General features: G+C 33.6%; 1 protein-coding gene across 1 annotated transcript; it reads left to right on the top strand.

Annotated features, from left to right (window-relative positions):
- The first annotated feature begins 12284 nt into the window (after window positions 1–12284).
- On the top strand, window positions 12285–13960 carry LOC131039096 (indole-3-acetate O-methyltransferase 1-like). The gene is made up of 5 exons (XM_057971748.2): window positions 12285–12395; window positions 12488–12913; window positions 12984–13250; window positions 13409–13756; window positions 13907–13960. The coding sequence occupies exons 1-5, from the start codon at window positions 12285–12287 to the stop codon at window positions 13958–13960; spliced, it is 1206 nt and encodes a 401-aa protein (XP_057827731.2).
- Window positions 13961–17228: the final 3268 nt, after the last annotated feature.

The raw sequence follows: 17228 nt of genomic DNA, 5'->3' as shown, positions 1-17228 counted from the left end.
TGATAGGCTATCTAGTTCACCGAAAAAGATGATGACTTGCTATCATATGGAGATCATTTAGTTATGACGAAGACATGGATTGGATGTTTGGATTTGGTGTTTTTTTATTGGTCTAATTGGGTTGACATAATTAACTTTACCAGCAAATAGGTCCAGGTTATGGACTAGTACAAGATATCATGGTCCAGATCAACACAACACATATTGGAAATGGTTTATTGATTGAATAATGTGTAATTGTACTAAAGCCGACATATTGTATTGTATCAAGGCTTATTTTGTAATTGATTTAAATGTAATATCTTTAGGGAGCAGACCTCATGTTAAGGTCTTAGGTTTTGTATAAATAAGTGTAAGATCTCATTTGAGATATGTAACATATGAGTGTATATGCAAATATTGAAGATCATATAAGAAAATCCTTGTGTGAATCACGCAAACATTATCTAGAGGTTGAAGGTAGGATATGAAGGTCTTTGTCAGAGCCTAAACCGGTACTGAATCTAGCATTGTAGATGTTATTCTGAAGAAGTACATTGTTATTAGATCTAACCATCCAACTGTAGTCAGTGTGACTCCTATTTTGTGTTTGAGTAGTCAACTCTAGGTGGTTGGATTTTCTATATGTGCAGACCCCATTTGTATACACTTACTATCTGCATTAGTATCATCTGATTGTGGGTAAGGTTTCCCACTATGGGTTTTCCCCTTATAGGGTTTCCATGTCAAAGTCTCTGTGTCATGTGTTATGAATATTTTTTTCCTGTCTGTTTCATGCATTATGTTATACCGGTACTGCTATAACTGTTAATTTGTTTTACTGGCATTAAGTTTGATTTGCCAGAACTAAGTTTAAGTTGGAATAATTTGTATTTGGGTTATAATTTATTGACAATTGATTCACCCCTCCTTCTCAGTTGTCCTTCCAGTTCCTAAGATTAATGACTAGCTATTATTGATGTCAACCCCAAGTGTTAAGAAGAAAATTTAAATTGTCTTTAGTATAGTATATGAAATTTTGTTATTTTAGTTTTTCTTATATAGATAATATTTATTAAGTTATATTTTTTAATTAAAAATTGCAAATGTTAAGGAGCATTAAATATAATAAATTGAAGTTTGAAAATAGAATAATGTAAATAATGATTTTTGAAAGTAATATTTTGGATAGGCAAAAAATAGTTATAATAAAAAAAAATAAAAAAGGAAATAAGATCAAAATAAATACATATAAATTGAAAAGGCTATTACCTGATTGAGACATTTATTTATGTAGCCTAATAAAATTGTAGAAGCACTCACATAACAAAAGTAAGTACTAGATGATTTTTTAGGTTTCAAAAGAAGATTGTTGTTGTTGTTGTTGTTATTATATAGTGGATAAATATGAAATTGTAGTGGATAACTTAGAAAGCTTAAAAGATAAGGTTTTTTCATTAATGCCAATAATCCTCAATTTGATGGTTACCCCTGCTTGGCATATGGATTTTTTATGACGGTTTGGTGATTGTAGTGCCTTTTGTTTTACGTTTTAATAAAAATATTAAGTGTCAATTTTTTTTAATTTTGAATAATTTTATTGAAATTTTTTATATTTAAACATTTTTATCAATTTAACTAGAAGCTCTAAATGTACCTAAAAAAGAACCAATATATTAATAATGTATAAAATATTATTTTATAAAATAATTCTATTACAAACTTACAATGTTGAGCAGACACTCTCCATTTGATTTAAAAAAAAAAATGCATTAGTGCAGATTTTATAAAAATGCATAGTGAATACAAATCTAAAGGTGTATATTACCATTTGAAGAGGAAATCAAAGGGAGAAGACAAGGATCGACTTTGAAATTAAAGAGGTGTTTGGTAGGAATGAAAATTTTGGGCAAATATCAATTCAAAGTTGTTGATTTAAAAACAAAGAAAAATTTATAGATTGGAGGGAACCATAAAAGATGTAAAAAAGAAACTTTTGAAGAAATCAGTGAGACAAAATAAGAAAAAAGTTATATATTGGAAAGAATAGGAAGAGAATGGAGGCACTTGCAATGAGAAAAACATTATACATAGACAGAAAGAAAATACATAAAAGAATTACAAATGAGAGATAGACAAAGGGCACCAAAAGAGTTTTTTTATTTGTGTTGGTTTACATTAATTCAAGGAATATGATAACTAAAGTATTGCTAACCTATATCAACAAAGTACAATTTCAAACATAAATTTTATTGAGAAATAAAAAAATAGAACATAATTGTATGAAGTATAAACTACAAAGTAAATACCTTAAGATTCATAGATTGAAGGTAGAGTAGAGTAAAATGCAAACTCCTTTTCTTGAAAAGAAATTAAAGTCTATGTCCTTTCATGATTGTATCTTATATGATATCTTATATAGATAAAAAGAATGTAGAAAATTTAGAAAACAATGATAAATTAGTAACATATTAAAAAATATTAAATTTAGTTTCTAAATTCACACCAAACAATCATTTTTTATAACTAAAATAGAAATTATTTTTATTTATTTATTAAAATATTTTTAAAATCTGAAACAATTAAATCCTATCATTTCAATTATGACAAGTGTCTAAATTGATATTTAAGACAACCTAGAAAAATATTAAAAAAATTAATTGAGAAGGTCTCAAAATTTATATAATAAAAATAGATACTAAAATTTCATATTAAAATAATATAAAAATACAAACAATTACATCTTCACATTTCAAAAAAAAATTTTAAAAAAATTATATTTTTATAATTAACATTTTAAAATAATATATATCAATTTTAAAAAGTATAATAATAGTATAATAGTATATAATATTCGTTACCTATTAATTTTTTTAATGGTTTATTAACAATTTGAAGTGTCAAATATACACTTTTAGACAAAAATAGCATATCAATGCATATAGTTAAATAATTTTACCAGTTGTCATATATGGTCTAAAAGTGAAAATATGACCATATAGACCATTAAATTCTAGGCCTAAATGTCATCTCAACATTGGAATCTTTGTTACTAGAAACGCGAACAATATGCTTGTTTCATTTTTTAATGGAAAAAAATATTTTGTTTTTGATGGTCATTTTTAGGCTATCTCTACACATTTTCTTACTCTTTTTATTTTCAATAAATTAAAAAATGTTTAGTATATATACTTGTATTTAGAAAAATGTAATTTTAATGTTAATAAATTTAGTTGAATCAAATTATATTTATAATCAAATACTAGCAAGTTGTAGGAGTATATAAATAATTAAAGATAAATACTAAACAAAAAATAAATTGGAAAAGGAAGGAGAAGAGGTTGTTGTATGGAAATAAAAAATCATGACAATGATTTTTTTTCTATGATTGATGTTAATAATATGTATAATCATAGGTTATCTATGAGAAATTCTCTCTCTCTCTCTCTCTCTCTCTCTCTCTCTCTCTCTCTCTCTCTCTCTCTCTCTCTCTCTCTCTTATGTGAATTATGATGAAGATATACAAGATCTAATGGATATGTGCATGGTGATACCTTAACTTGTACAATGTAGTAGCATCTCAAAGTAATTCAATAACTATTGAAACCAATAAATTGGATCTAATATTTCTAGGACTTTAAGGCCAAGGCACTATGAAACAATGCAGAAAAGAAGAAAAAAATCTCAAGAGAAAGGATGCACATACGGTGCAATAAAATGGTATTCATAAAATTCTTAGATCCGAAATGTCCTTTGACATCAACTTGGACAAGAAGAAATAGGATGTGCAGACCTCCATGGGGCCCTCTACCAAGACATGGAGCAAAAAATAAGAAAGGGGAAGTTTGAGATTTATCATGGGAGAACTCCAAGCGATCAACAATAGGATGATCCAGAAGAATATCAAGGTTGTGAAAGATCTTAGTTAGTTATTTTTTGGCTTGTGTTTTTTGTTGGCGTTGTGTTGTTTTTGTTAGTCTCTTTGGGGATTTTCTCCAGTTTTTGTTTATGTTGAGACTCTGGTTTAACTCTATTTATTTTTTGATGGATTTGGATTTCGGGTCCTTGTAAAACCCGTTTATCTTAATAAAAAAAAAAGGCACATGAATGGAGTGTAGGAATGTGCATCCTTTTCACATTATAAAATTAAGAATATATTTCTTTCTATAACATCTTAAAGATGAAAATCATTAAAAAAAATTATAACCTTAGAAATTCAAAATCAAAACTTTAAGGGAATAAGTTTGCGTTCATTTCATCATTTAAGACTGTATTTGAAACCTATAAAGTAGTGTAAGACTAATCCTATTCCTTATTGAACCCTATCCCTAACCCTAATACTAATTAAATAATTGAACCCCAATCCATACTCCAAGTGTTAATCTATAATAGTAACCTTAATCATAACCTAACATTACCCCTAGCTTAATTTAACCCCAAACATTATCCTAGAATAGTAAGATTACTTGTACTATAACCCTACCCTAAACCTAATCATATAATATTTGAAACGTAACTATAACCTAACACTAAACTTAACTCTAACCCTAGAATCAAACCTTAACTCCAACTTGAGTTGTAATCTAACCATAATAGAACCTTATTCGTAAAGTTAACCCTAACTCTAATTGAACTGTAATCATAATTGAATTCTATTTGTAGCCCTAATCCCAATTGAACTCTAATACTAATTTGACCCCAACTGTAATATAATTGAATCGTAAGCCCAATTCTAGCCCTTATTAAAATTGAATTTGTGCTATAATTAAACCCTAATCATCATCAAACACTAACTATAATTACACCCTTACTATAATCAAACACTAAATTGAACCCTAATCCTAATTTGAGTTTGAGCCATCGCCCCACCTTAATATGGTATGATTATATTTAGGATTAGGGTTAGATTTATAATTAGCTTAGATCATATTGTTAGGTTATGCTACAACCTAACTCTAACCCTAAATCTTAACCCTAACCATTACCCAAAACCTAATCCTAACCCTAACTATAACCAATATGTAACCCTACCCCTAAACCCTAACATTAATATTAACCCTAATCATGATGTAAACCTTAAGCATAATCGTTACCCTTACAATAAACCCTAACCCTAACCATATTTCTAACTCTAAACCTACTCATAACCCAAAACCTAAACCTAAACCTAACCATGATGTAAGAGATAGCCATATTCCTAATCCTAATTATAACCCTAACCATAATCCTAACCCTATCTCTAAACCTAGCCCTAATCCCAACCATAAACCTAAACCCTAATTCTAAAAATAACCCTAAACCCTAACCCTAACAATAATATATAATAAGTATATATAAGTATGAAACTAGTATTATATATTTAAAGAGCAATTGAACCAAAAGTATATATATTTAAATGTAATATATAATATATAGTTTATAATTTTTACTTTAATAAATACAAAATAATGTTACACTTTACTTAGCATAAAGTTTAATTGATATAATATATAATATATAGTTTATAATTTTTACTCTAATAAATACAAAATAATGTTACACTTTACTTTGCATAAAGTTTAATTACATTATAAAAATCAATTTATTTAATGTCTTCTATGTCGCACCACATTACTACTAGTGTGCATATATATTAATTTTATACATATAAAATGTGTCTTCTTTAAGACACTTATTTTTTAGTCAACCTTACACCCTAAATTTAAATAAAAAGTTCCGTGAATTATCTTTCCTCGTGACTCGTGTTTGCCAAACAAATTAACGAGAACAAAGATGATATAGATGATATCTCTGCCTACGGAGGAACTAGGTTGGGTTTGACTTATTGAAATCCGAAAAATTCGGGAGTAAATAATTACAAATTACCGCGAGCGAAATTGCCGCAAGCGTAGATAAGATGCGTTACATTCATTCCTTTCGCTTTACTTTATACCGATAAAAAGATGACATCAACATGATCACGTCACCTATAGCTTCTGAGTTATTATGTGGATTGTTTTGTCGTAGTTAAAATTCTTCTTATTGATATTAAAGTTAGAAAGTAAATTTAGCAGTAGTAATGGAAGTGCTCAAATCTCAATCTAAATTAGTTGTAGAGAATGTGTTCGTGATGAAAGGTGGCCATAAGAGTTCTTGAAAATTGAAAGAGTTACATGATAACAAAAGATTTAACGAAGTTTGTTGCAGATCTACCTCCACCAAGTCTCATAAAAATATAAAAGAAAGCAAAATTAGAACAATTAGGACACAAAAATAAATAGAATACAAGAGTAAAAGCTTTCTACTTATTATGATGTTTTAATTTCGAATTTCTCAAAATAGAATATAAGTTTTTGGATGTGTTTTCTCGTTCGACGTGATCACTCCCAGTGATCCATAACTACAAAAATGAATAGGATATTTGATATATATATTTTTTATTATGGGCGTAGATAAAGATGTTCCGGACCGTGAATCCAATTCTTGAGCGTAGTATTCATGAGAACTTGAGATAGCAGATTTCGGGTGTGCCACCAGATTGAATACTCTTCTTGTAGCAGACACCATTGTCAGAGATGTGCAATGCACATTTGGAGAAGGAGAGCTACCGGAGTTTGAGGTTTATTTTGTTGATCTTCCCTCAAATGATTTCAATGATGCTTCCAACCGAACAAACCTGTGCCAATGAAGAAAATGAAGGTGATAACAATCCAGTGGCTGCAAGATCTTATTTTGCAGCGGCTGTTTGTGGGTCATATTTCAGACGTCTATTCCCAAGGAAAAGCCTGCATTTCTGCCACTCTTTTTTCAGTCTTGAGTGGCTTTCAAAGGTGGGCAATAAACCCTAACTTCTGCATATATGAATTTGGTATAGTTTTCTCATCATAAGATGTAAATGCAGGTGCTAGAGAATGTTCAACAGACAAACTCTCCTCATGTGTCCGTTTCAAGTGTTGTGAGGAGGCAGTGGGAGCTACTTATCTGCAACGATTTGACAGAGAGTTCACATCGTTTTTAAATGCCCGCAGAAGAGACAGTTGATGGGGGGTGCAAATTTATGTCAATGGTGGGTCGTAATGGAGGGACACACATAATTTAGGAGTAAGGAACACTAGGAGATATTGCTTGTCAGTTTGAATATGCATTCCAGGAGCTAGTGAATGAGTTAGATATATTAGATTGTTTTCTTTTTGTTGGTAATATGAAACTCAATGGTCACATGACTGTTTGTCTTCCTCAGACTGTTCATTTCGTATCTGATATATTTATATAAATGGCTGAATGCAGTCCATACTGGATGTACTCTGTATTGAATATTTGGTTAATAAGATAATTCATGTGTTTCTGGTGGACGTAGCCACCTAGTGGTGAACCACGTTAAACTTTGTATTATGTGTTTTCTTTTTTGCTGTTTTGTTTTCGATTCTTTGCTCGTTTTAATCTTTACAATTGGTATCAGAGCCATGTTGGCTTGAGCAGAGATGGAGGAAGGAGGAGGAGGTGAAATTTAGAACTTCTATGACACTTTTACGTTCCTTGTAAAACTATGCTTCAAGCATCGCGTACATTGGTTGGATGGCTTGAAGAAAGAGGGGAACTCGGCTCAAGAAGAAGAGGGTTTGTTGTATTCACGGTTTGAAGAAAAAGAGACTGGTTTGTTTCCCTTCCAAGATGAGGAGGATGCCTCCCAGGATGAGGAGGATGTAGTCTCGAATCTAACGAATGAGTATGACCCTGAAGAAGAAGAGGCAGATTGCAGAAGAAACGATAACGATTTATTGATGAAGATTGCAGAAGTGGAGGCAGAGTGAGTTATCGAAGCAAACTTGATGCTACTGCATATGGTGGTGGATATCATGGTGCAGTTGTCTTTGCATGGAAAGGATCTGCAGAGGGAGCTATTGAGGATGCAAGAGGATGTGAAGCTGATATAGTTTTTGTCACTGGTGATTGGCTGGTGCATGGAGCTGGTAGACGAGAAGTAGATCCTGATATTTTCAGGGACCCTATTGTCCACACAAACCGGAACCGCCGTGATTCTATACTAGTAAAGTCTTATGGCAATCATCGCGTAAGGAATGCGGTTGAAAGTAAGCTAAATGATCCCGTCTTGGTGCGCAGGAACAGAGGTGGAGCATCCGGGGTTCAAATCCCACCACCGTATAGTTCTGAGTGGAATGCAATACATATTATGGTAGAACAACCGGTGGAGGCTGCGACCCCTGAGATTGGGGATGAAGCCGAAGGGGTAGAGCAGAGCCGAAGGGATGGAAATCTATTTAACTACCAGACCTTGAGGGACTGGGTCGAAGAGAGAGTTCATGTGGAGGAGAGTAATGAGGAGATCGTTCGCGACAATGGGCGAAAGGTAGGGCGTGACTACAATTCTTGCGCAATAATGATGTCGGATACGAGGCAGGGATTTTGCAGGCATTGAGCAGCAATATGAGCAGCCCGGCGAATGAAGATATCTCTATTACATCTTCGAGTGGACATATATAGTTTGCATCTCCGGTGGAGTTTTGTAAGGAAAATATCGACGCTCTTCTGAATACGAAAATGGAAGGGAAAACTCAGTTCGAACATAAGGGAAAATGCGAGCAAATGGAAGACTACATCAAGAAACTACATGCTTGCATTCGCTGGTTTCAAGAACTGGAAGAAAATAATTTTACAGAGAAGGGGAGCACAGGTGTTGTTGAATGTAATGGAATAATATAATTTGAACTCGTCAAATCGTCAAATCTAGTGTTCCTAGTTATGGAATACAGGATCAGTTTGTGCCTGGAATAGTAGTAGGAGAAGCTGTTTATAACTCTGATTTGGTATGCATAAGTTTAATCCGCAGTATTTGTGAACAAGAGTTTGCAAAGTTAAAATTGTGCGGGCTGGTTTTAATGTGAGTTTCAAAATGAAAGTAGGGATGTCAGAGTGCATGATGACATTTCTCCATAACAATTGTTTAAACTAACAATTGGTGCATGGGGTTTCAATTTGATGGTTGTATGATCATATCTAATTGTCACATTTCAGATTTAAAGGGGTTAAAAATCAATGTATGTGACATTAGAATGAAATTGTTTAGCTTGCTAAAATTTCAGACTAGCTCTCTCATTGAACCTTTAATGCCAACCATTTCAATTTTGATTTATAAACATTAAAATGATTTTTTTCAACAATTAACTATCATTCTTTTTATTTAGTACTATATTTTCTCATTAAAAACTAAATAATATTTATTTAAAGATCATGTTTTGAAATAGTATTAAGATATGGAAAAGTTTAACTGCAACTAAATATCATTTAATCTAGAACTATTCATATAATATTGTAGCACATAAACATGCTAATTCTATCATGAAAATCCATGCGAATTCTGTTGGAAGCTAGGGTTGCCGTTGCACCAAAAGATCAACCTGTCAATGCTCGATACAACCATTAGACTTATAGAATCCATAGGAGGCTGTTAAACCATGTCGCGAATCTCCGTGAGGGACACTAGCCCACTGCCAACAATCCCCCTCCCAGCATCATTCGCCGCGACCTGCGTGATTCGAACCTGTGACCAAGCTCTGATACCACTGAACAAAACTCCAGGACAAGATGTCCAAAAGAGTTCTTCGACATTACCAAGTGTCTTCCACATAATTTTGAGTGTCGGTGATCATTATATCCTGCCAGTGAAGCATATACCAATAATTGTGCAATAGTTACTTGCTTGCCGGTGAATGCTGTTGGATCTCCAAAGTGCTAGTGTTTTAGTAGGTGTTGACATCAATGACAAAACCATACCAAAATACCAACAATCTCCCCCTTTGGCATTGATGGAAAAACCATCAAAGTGCGAAAACAGAAATGCCAAGTATCAAAAACCAACAATCTCCAAAAAGATTATAACCAGATTTCAGAGAGTAATAGTCTCTCCCAAATAACAATCTCTCCACCTGGGAGCAACATGCGTTTTCCAAAGTTTCCATACCAATCTCTCCAAAAGATAATATGTTTTTCCATATATATCTCTCCCCATTTGACATCAAATGCCAAAGTTACAATAATACCAAGTTCATATACAAAATGCCAACTACTCCCCTTGAGAAGTAGCTTCCTCATCAAAGACTGGAGTAAAAGTTTTGTCTTTTAATTTTGCCAGTTGATGACAATCGTCAACTATCTAAGTCTCTACCAGTGGTGGTATGACTCCAAGCTAATCTCTAAGATATTCAAAAGTCTCCTTAGGCAAAGGTTTTGTGAAAATATCTGCAAGCTGATCTTTAATGTTCACATAAACCAGTTTTATCTCCTTTTCTTCAACTTTTTCCCTTAGAAAATTCAGTTTGATAGAAACATGTTTTGTTTTAGAATGTAGTACTGGATTCTTAGATACATCAATTGTTGTAGTGTTATCACAATATATGGTAATAGGTTCCTTGCATTTTACCTTTATGTCTTTCAACATTTGCTTAAGTCATAGTACCTATGTACAGTTAGTTGCTGCTGCAACATGTTCTGATTCTACTATTGATAAAGATGTACAACTTTGTTTCTTACTCAACCAAGAAACTAATCTCTTTCCAAGAAAGAATGCTCCACCAGTGGTGCTTTTTCTATCATCCACATCTCCAAAAAGATTATAAGCAGAAATCAGAGAGTACAAATTCTATAATATTGTAGCATATAAACATGAAACAGGGTGCTGAAAATGGCAGTGAAAATGATAATGCTGAAGCCAATACAGCCTAACAAAATTCATTATTGAATATGAAAATAAAATGAGTAATTTCTTTTCAGAGATATTTTCTATAAATTTCATTGGTAATCATAATGCTAGGGTAATTAAAGATTCTCATTTATTTTATCTACAAAATTCCTTATGAATTTGGAAGCCTTAAACATTCAAAAGTTATGATTTCATCTCTGTTTCTTCAGCATTTAGTGGCGACTAAGTAAAATGTGGATAAAGTCACTTGGGTCATGTCTAATGGATTCAAACACTTAAGCTTGTCTGTGCTTAACTATTGTGAAGTAAGGCTTCAAAGGCTTTGGACATTTTTCACATCGTGTCTGATTCATACTGTTTCTCTACACGTAGTTTATCAATTATAGAGGTTAAAGCTGGGTACTAGCCATAAGATACAAGGAATCTAATATTTATTGAAGTTAATAGAAGTCTTTTAGTGTTTCATGCAGTCTTGTACTTCAAGAAATCATTTGATCTATTATATTCATTATAAACGTCAATTTCAAGTTTCCCAAGCTTCAATAGTCTTAATCATTTGATCTATTATATTCATTATAAACATCATTTTTAAGCTTCCCCAACTTCAATAGCCCTGGGATTATCTTTGAGAGCTTTTTTGATATTATGTATATGAAACATAATTAACATTTATACCATCTAATGTTGACATATCAATCCTTCGTAGACTGCTCACCCAAGGCGTGCGATTGCCCTCCTTTATGAGCAGACATTACAGCACATTACATGATGGACATATATTAGAAAAGTAAAGATAACAAATCATAATACTGTGCCACAGATATTCATAGAATAGCACCGACAAAATGCTCATCACACAACTACATACAATTATAGATAGAGACAATAAATACAAATACCAAATTTTATGATCCGCAGATCTAAGCAAATCAATTTACCAGCATATTGTTTCCTGCATGGCATAAGACACACGGAACAATTAAAGAACTGGATATAACAATCCTTGGTTTGCTGGTGTTTGAGTGAGCTGGGAGTAACGGAGTTTATAATCAGGCTAACGAGTTTTCTAGCCTGGGATTCACTAATTTCAACGCCGAAATATTAGGAAGCGTAGTTACAGATTAAGGTGAGCAAATCTGTCGGTGCTGATAAGACATGCTGCGCGTTACATTCCTAGCGCTGTACATTGTACTGCTAGTATTCAGAGCACTTTCTAATCTGACATACACAGACTTTTGGGCTATAGAATGTAGGTTTGCAATCTTTTTCGAGTAGGCATGGGTTTATTATATGGGTTCATTTATAATAATAGATCAAATTAGAGCAAGGATCTTACAATAAAATCTTTTTGACTGTGAATCAAGGATTGGGAATGAATTCATTCACTCAGAATCAATCGAAACATTCAATTTCTTGAATAAATCAAGCACAATAGTCTTCTAAAAGAGGAAAGTCTTAGACAGAAATATTTTTGACTGAAAAGACTGCAAGTCATTCTGAACCATTGAATCTCACTAATAGATCAATGAACCAAAATGGGGTGTCATCCATTAATGTATATAAAAAGAGTTATATTGCTCTGAGCTCATTATAAAGTTAGCAGGGTCTAATGGAGACGATCCATTATCAGTCTCAGTCTCAATTGGTGATGGAGAATGTACTGGGCATGAAAGGTGGTCATGGAGATTCCAGTTATGCTCTTAATTCTTTATCAGTTCAGGTACCTTCTCTCTTCTTCGTCACGGTTTCACACCCTTTGTTTTATTTCAATGTTCTAAATAGAAGTTTGTTCTTGTAAACTGATGAGTGCAGATAAAGATGGTCCGGGCTGTGATACCATATCTGGAGCGCGCGATTTATGAAAAGATGAGAGTGAAGTTGAATGGAGACGGCCTATTTAGGATAGCAGATTTCGGGTGTGCTACAGGAGGGAATACTCTTCTGGTAGCAGACACCATCGTCAGAGCTGTAAAACGCTCACTTGGAGAAGAGGAAGAGCCAGAATTTGAAGTTTATTTTGCTGATCTTCGCTCCAATGATTTCAATTCACTGCTTCGAATGATGCTTCCAACCCAATTACAATCCTGTGCCGATGCAGATAACGACGGTGATACCAACCCAGTGGCTGCAGGATCTTACTTTGCAGCGGCTGTTTGTGGGTCACATTTCAGACGTTTGTTCCCACGAAAAAGCCTGCATTTCTGTCATTCTTCTCTCTGTCTCCATTGGCTTTCAAAGGTGAGTAATAAACCCTAAATTGTCTATGGCGAATTTTATATAGTTGTCTCATGATAAGATGTAAAAGCAGGTGCCAGAGGCTGTTCGAGAAAGAAGATCTCCTCGTGTGTACGTTTCAAGTGATTGTGAGGAGGCAGTGGGAGGTGCTTATCTACACCAGTTTAACACAGACTTCACAAGGTTTTTAAATGCCCGGGCAGAAGAGACAGTTTATGGGGGATGCGTGTTTATATCTCTGGTGGGTCGTAATGGAGGCACCCATATAATGGAGGAGCAAGGAACTCTAGGAGATATCTCTCGTCATTTTGAATATGCATTCCAGGAGCTGGTGAATGAGGTACTTCTAACACATGTATAACACACCTTTCTTCTATCATATTTGTTGTTTTCTTCTACTTCAATAAAAATTTTAAGAGAGTTGAAATCCAAATTAATGTACCCATTTGGGTATCTACTATGATTATGTGATGATGTATTGTTGTTTACATGGGACAGGGTTTTATAGAGAAAGAGAAGTGGGAATCCTTCAATCTGCCCTGGTTCGGTCCAAATCCGGAAGAGGTGGAGAGCATAGTTAAGAGGCAAGGGGCGTTCACGATGGAGCATGTAAGGGTGTTGGGGGAATTTCCTTTGCATCCCATGACAGAGGTGAGGAGAGGGGAGAAGGAGGTATTCGGGAGTAGTGTAGGAAACCATTACAGAGCACTCTTAGAGAATATTGTGAAAGCTCATTTGGGATGTGAGAGTTTGACAGACGAATTCTTTTTTAGAATTGGTAAAAGAGCAGCTGCTAAGTTTGAGGAGTATCTTTCCAATCATATAGAATTAGTTGTTGTCATGCTGGTTAAAAAGTAATCACGTACAGATATGCTTTAGAGTTAGATTTTTTTATAAGGATGTCATATCTTTTATTGTAACTCAAGCAATTCAATCAATTTTTTTGTTATTGTCTTCAATTATTTTGTTGTTAAATTTTCTCTTTATGTTTGACAGGTATTCTTGAAGAAGATAACTGGACTTATGAGATTCGCATTTCACGAATTCTAACAATAAATGGTTCCCCGTTTTGTGAAAGATCTAGTATCACACATTTTGCCTTTCAGTTTACCATTGATTAATCAGCCACTGGACATGTATTTTGGTTGGAAGGTCTGAATAACCATATCTTCAAAGACAATGCTCCTGGTTATTTAATTTCTTTATGTTTTCTCTTATTCTACCATTCTACTTTTTAACTTGCACCAAATCAAGAGTTCTAGAAGAGGGTATGGACATCCATGAAAGCATAATGGATAGGATTCTTTTTGTGAAATGGTGTGGTCATAAATGCCCTAGTAGATACATATCCAAAATGTGGAAGCATAGACAAAGCACATGAATTGTTTAACAAAATGCTTCAGATAATGTGATCTCATGGATTGGAATAGATGAATAATATGCACAAAATGGTGTTCTTGAGGAGGCTTTACATCTCTTCAAAAAATGGCCTTAAAGTAGTGTTTCCTCCAAAATTGCATTGAAGTTATAGAATGGATGGTACATTAAAATGACATCATCATAGCTGGTTCCATGGGCCATAAAATTTTATGTGGCAGCTTCAATTGAAAATTGTCTCAGATTGGAATCAATAGTCTTTACTTGTCTATGCGGTAACAACAAAATTTAGAGTCGTCTACTATGCCATGATCATGGATCATATCAATTATTAGCATTCTCCACTGAGATATTTTCCTTCATCCAATATGATTTCAGTTAGATCTATTAATTATAAATGCCTTGATAGACATGCATGCAAAATCTAAATGCATACACAAGGCACATGCATTTTTTAACAAAATGCCTGAAAGAGATATTGTCTGATGGGATGCAATGATTGTAGGATACAATTCAAAATTGATGTGTTGAAAGGGATTTAGAAATTTTCAAGTGAATGCAATTGGTGGGTGTAAGACCAATCTCCCCAATTTTTGCCATTATAATTCCACCCTGTGCAAAAATGGGTGCTTCAAAACTTGGTATGGATATCCATAAAACCATAATGCAATGTGGACTTTTCTCAGGTGTAATCATTGCGAATGCCTTTGTAGAAATGTACACAAAATGTGGAAGAATACAAAATCTTTTAAAGAATACAAAATCTTTTAAATTGTTTGACAAAATGCCTCAAAAAAATATGGTCTCATGGAATGTGATGATTTCAGGATATGCATAAAATGGATTCTTTCGAAATACCTCACAATCTTGTAAGCAAATGCAATTAGTAGTTGTAAAGCCAACTTCTTCAACTTTTGTCACTGTGCTTCAATCCTGTGCCTAAATGAGAGCTTTAAAACAGGATATAGACATCCATCAAAGCATAAATGAAAGTCAATATTTATCGGATGTTGTAGTTGCAAGCATAGTTAAACATGAGAAAAACTCAGCCAATACTCAACAAAAACTCGGCAAAAATCCTAAGAACTTAAAAAATTTCTTAAATTTAATTATAAATGAATTTTTTTTTGTAAAATGTAATAAGAAGATGCATCCCATGATTCAATAAATGAGAAAATAAAAGAAGAAAGCTAAATCTAGATATATGTAAACACAAAGTGGGTACAAAATCGCATCCTCATGAGGAATGTTGATGGCTGGAAGCAAAATAGTAAATAGTTTTTGTAGAACAAAAATTAAATAAATCAATACAATTAAATCTTCCTCTTCCAAGCTCTAGTAAAAACTAGGGAGAGGTAGAACTAGACGGTCTATTCCTAGAAGTCTATTGTGGGAGTGATTGATACTCCTTGCTTGATATAACTAGATTAGGTTGTGGCTCATCCTCCATCCTGGATGTAGCTCTACCTTTAGCTACACTTGACTCTAATAATGACTCCTCATCCTCCTCATTTGGTCCTCAATTTCAACCTGTGTGAAACCGAATACACCTGCCTCCTCCTCCATAGCCTATGTCTTCAAATCATTAATGCCATCCTCTGTAAACAATGGAGGTTGCTCCTACGATGTTTGATCACTATAAGGATCTATATCATCCAAATCAATTGGACAAGACAATGCTTCCTCTACCTTCCTTATGTAGAAGCTACGATTATATTGCACAAAGACATGGTGATTGAGGCATGTTTGAGCTAACTTTCTCCTCTTCTTCGTGTGGATAACCTCAAACAAGCTCCAATTGTGTTCATAACTGGATGAACTACAAGGCTGACATAAGATTTTGAGGGTAAGGTTTTTTAGATTTGGGGTATTTCCACCCCAACTTTTCCACCAAGCATGTACAAAGTAAAATTATCTTGATGGTAGCACCCCTCACATAGGTTTGAGGTTCAGAAAGAGAGGGGTAGAGAGATAGGTCTAGATCTTGGGAGAGAGAGGAGAGAGTGAGATAGAGAGTGGTAGAGAGGGGGATAGAGGAAGAGTGATAAGGAGATAGATAGGTCTTAAATTGAGGGTAGATAAAGTGAGTGAGATAGAGAGAGTAAGAGAATGTTGATAGGAGCCCAATGATTACTAAAATTTGACTATCTAAAAATTTAAAAGATCCTCTAAAACCTAGAATTTGTATTATAACTCCTAGAGATCTAAAACCACTCTCAAACACCATGCCAATATATACATGTAATATAACTTAAATTATAAGAAAGGAAAAATACATATTGAAATGTGAATGTTATATTTCATGTATATATTCTAATGAAGAGAATGAGACTGACTTCAAAAAATAAAAAGATAATTTTTTGACATGTTTGGGCATCTTTTTTTAATGTAGCCAAGTTTTTCTAGAAGCTCGTCGAGTTTTGTGAAAAACTTGGCAAGTTTCTTCTACGAGTCAATGGAGTTACTAATCACCGGATAGAAAAACTTCTGAGTTTTAGTAGCTCACCAATTTTTTTATGAGTAGTTCAACTATGGTTGCAAGTGTCCTAATGGACATGAATGCAAAATGCAGAAACATAGACAAGGCATGCAAATTGTTTGACCAAATCTATCAAAAAGATTTGGTCTGATGGACAACAATGATTGTAGGCTATGTATAGAATGTTTTGTTGAAAATACCTTAGAAACCTTTAAACAAATGCAATTAGCAGGCATAAAGCTAGACTCTACAACCTTTGCCAGTATCCTTCTGGCCTATGCCAAAATGGGAGCTTTAGAATAGGGCATGAGCATTCATCAAAACATAATAGAAAATAGAATTTTATCAGCTATTGTAGTTGTAAATGTCTTGGTTAAGTGCGAAAGTATACATACGACACATGGACTATTTGACAAAATATCTCAAAGGAATGTGATCTCATGGAATGCTATGATTGTAAAA

This window comes from Cryptomeria japonica, chromosome 5 (assembly GCF_030272615.1).
Source record: "Cryptomeria japonica chromosome 5, Sugi_1.0, whole genome shotgun sequence".
Taxonomy (NCBI): domain Eukaryota; kingdom Viridiplantae; phylum Streptophyta; class Pinopsida; order Cupressales; family Cupressaceae; genus Cryptomeria; species Cryptomeria japonica.
The sequence above is the reverse complement of the archived record's forward strand: the minus strand, read 5'-3'. Positions and strand labels throughout refer to the sequence as shown.

Excerpts from the sequence above, each read along its gene's own strand:
- LOC131039096 (XM_057971748.2), top strand. The coding sequence starts at position 12,285 with ATGGAGACGATCCATTATCAGTCTCAGTCTCAATTGGTGATGGAGAAT. Across the intron at positions 12,396-12,487 it reads TTAATTCTTTATCAGTTCAG|ATAAAGATGGTCCGGGCTGT; the intron begins GTACCTTCTCTC and ends TGATGAGTGCAG. Across the intron at positions 13,757-13,906 it reads AATTAGTTGTTGTCATGCTG|GTATTCTTGAAGAAGATAAC; the intron begins GTTAAAAAGTAA and ends TATGTTTGACAG.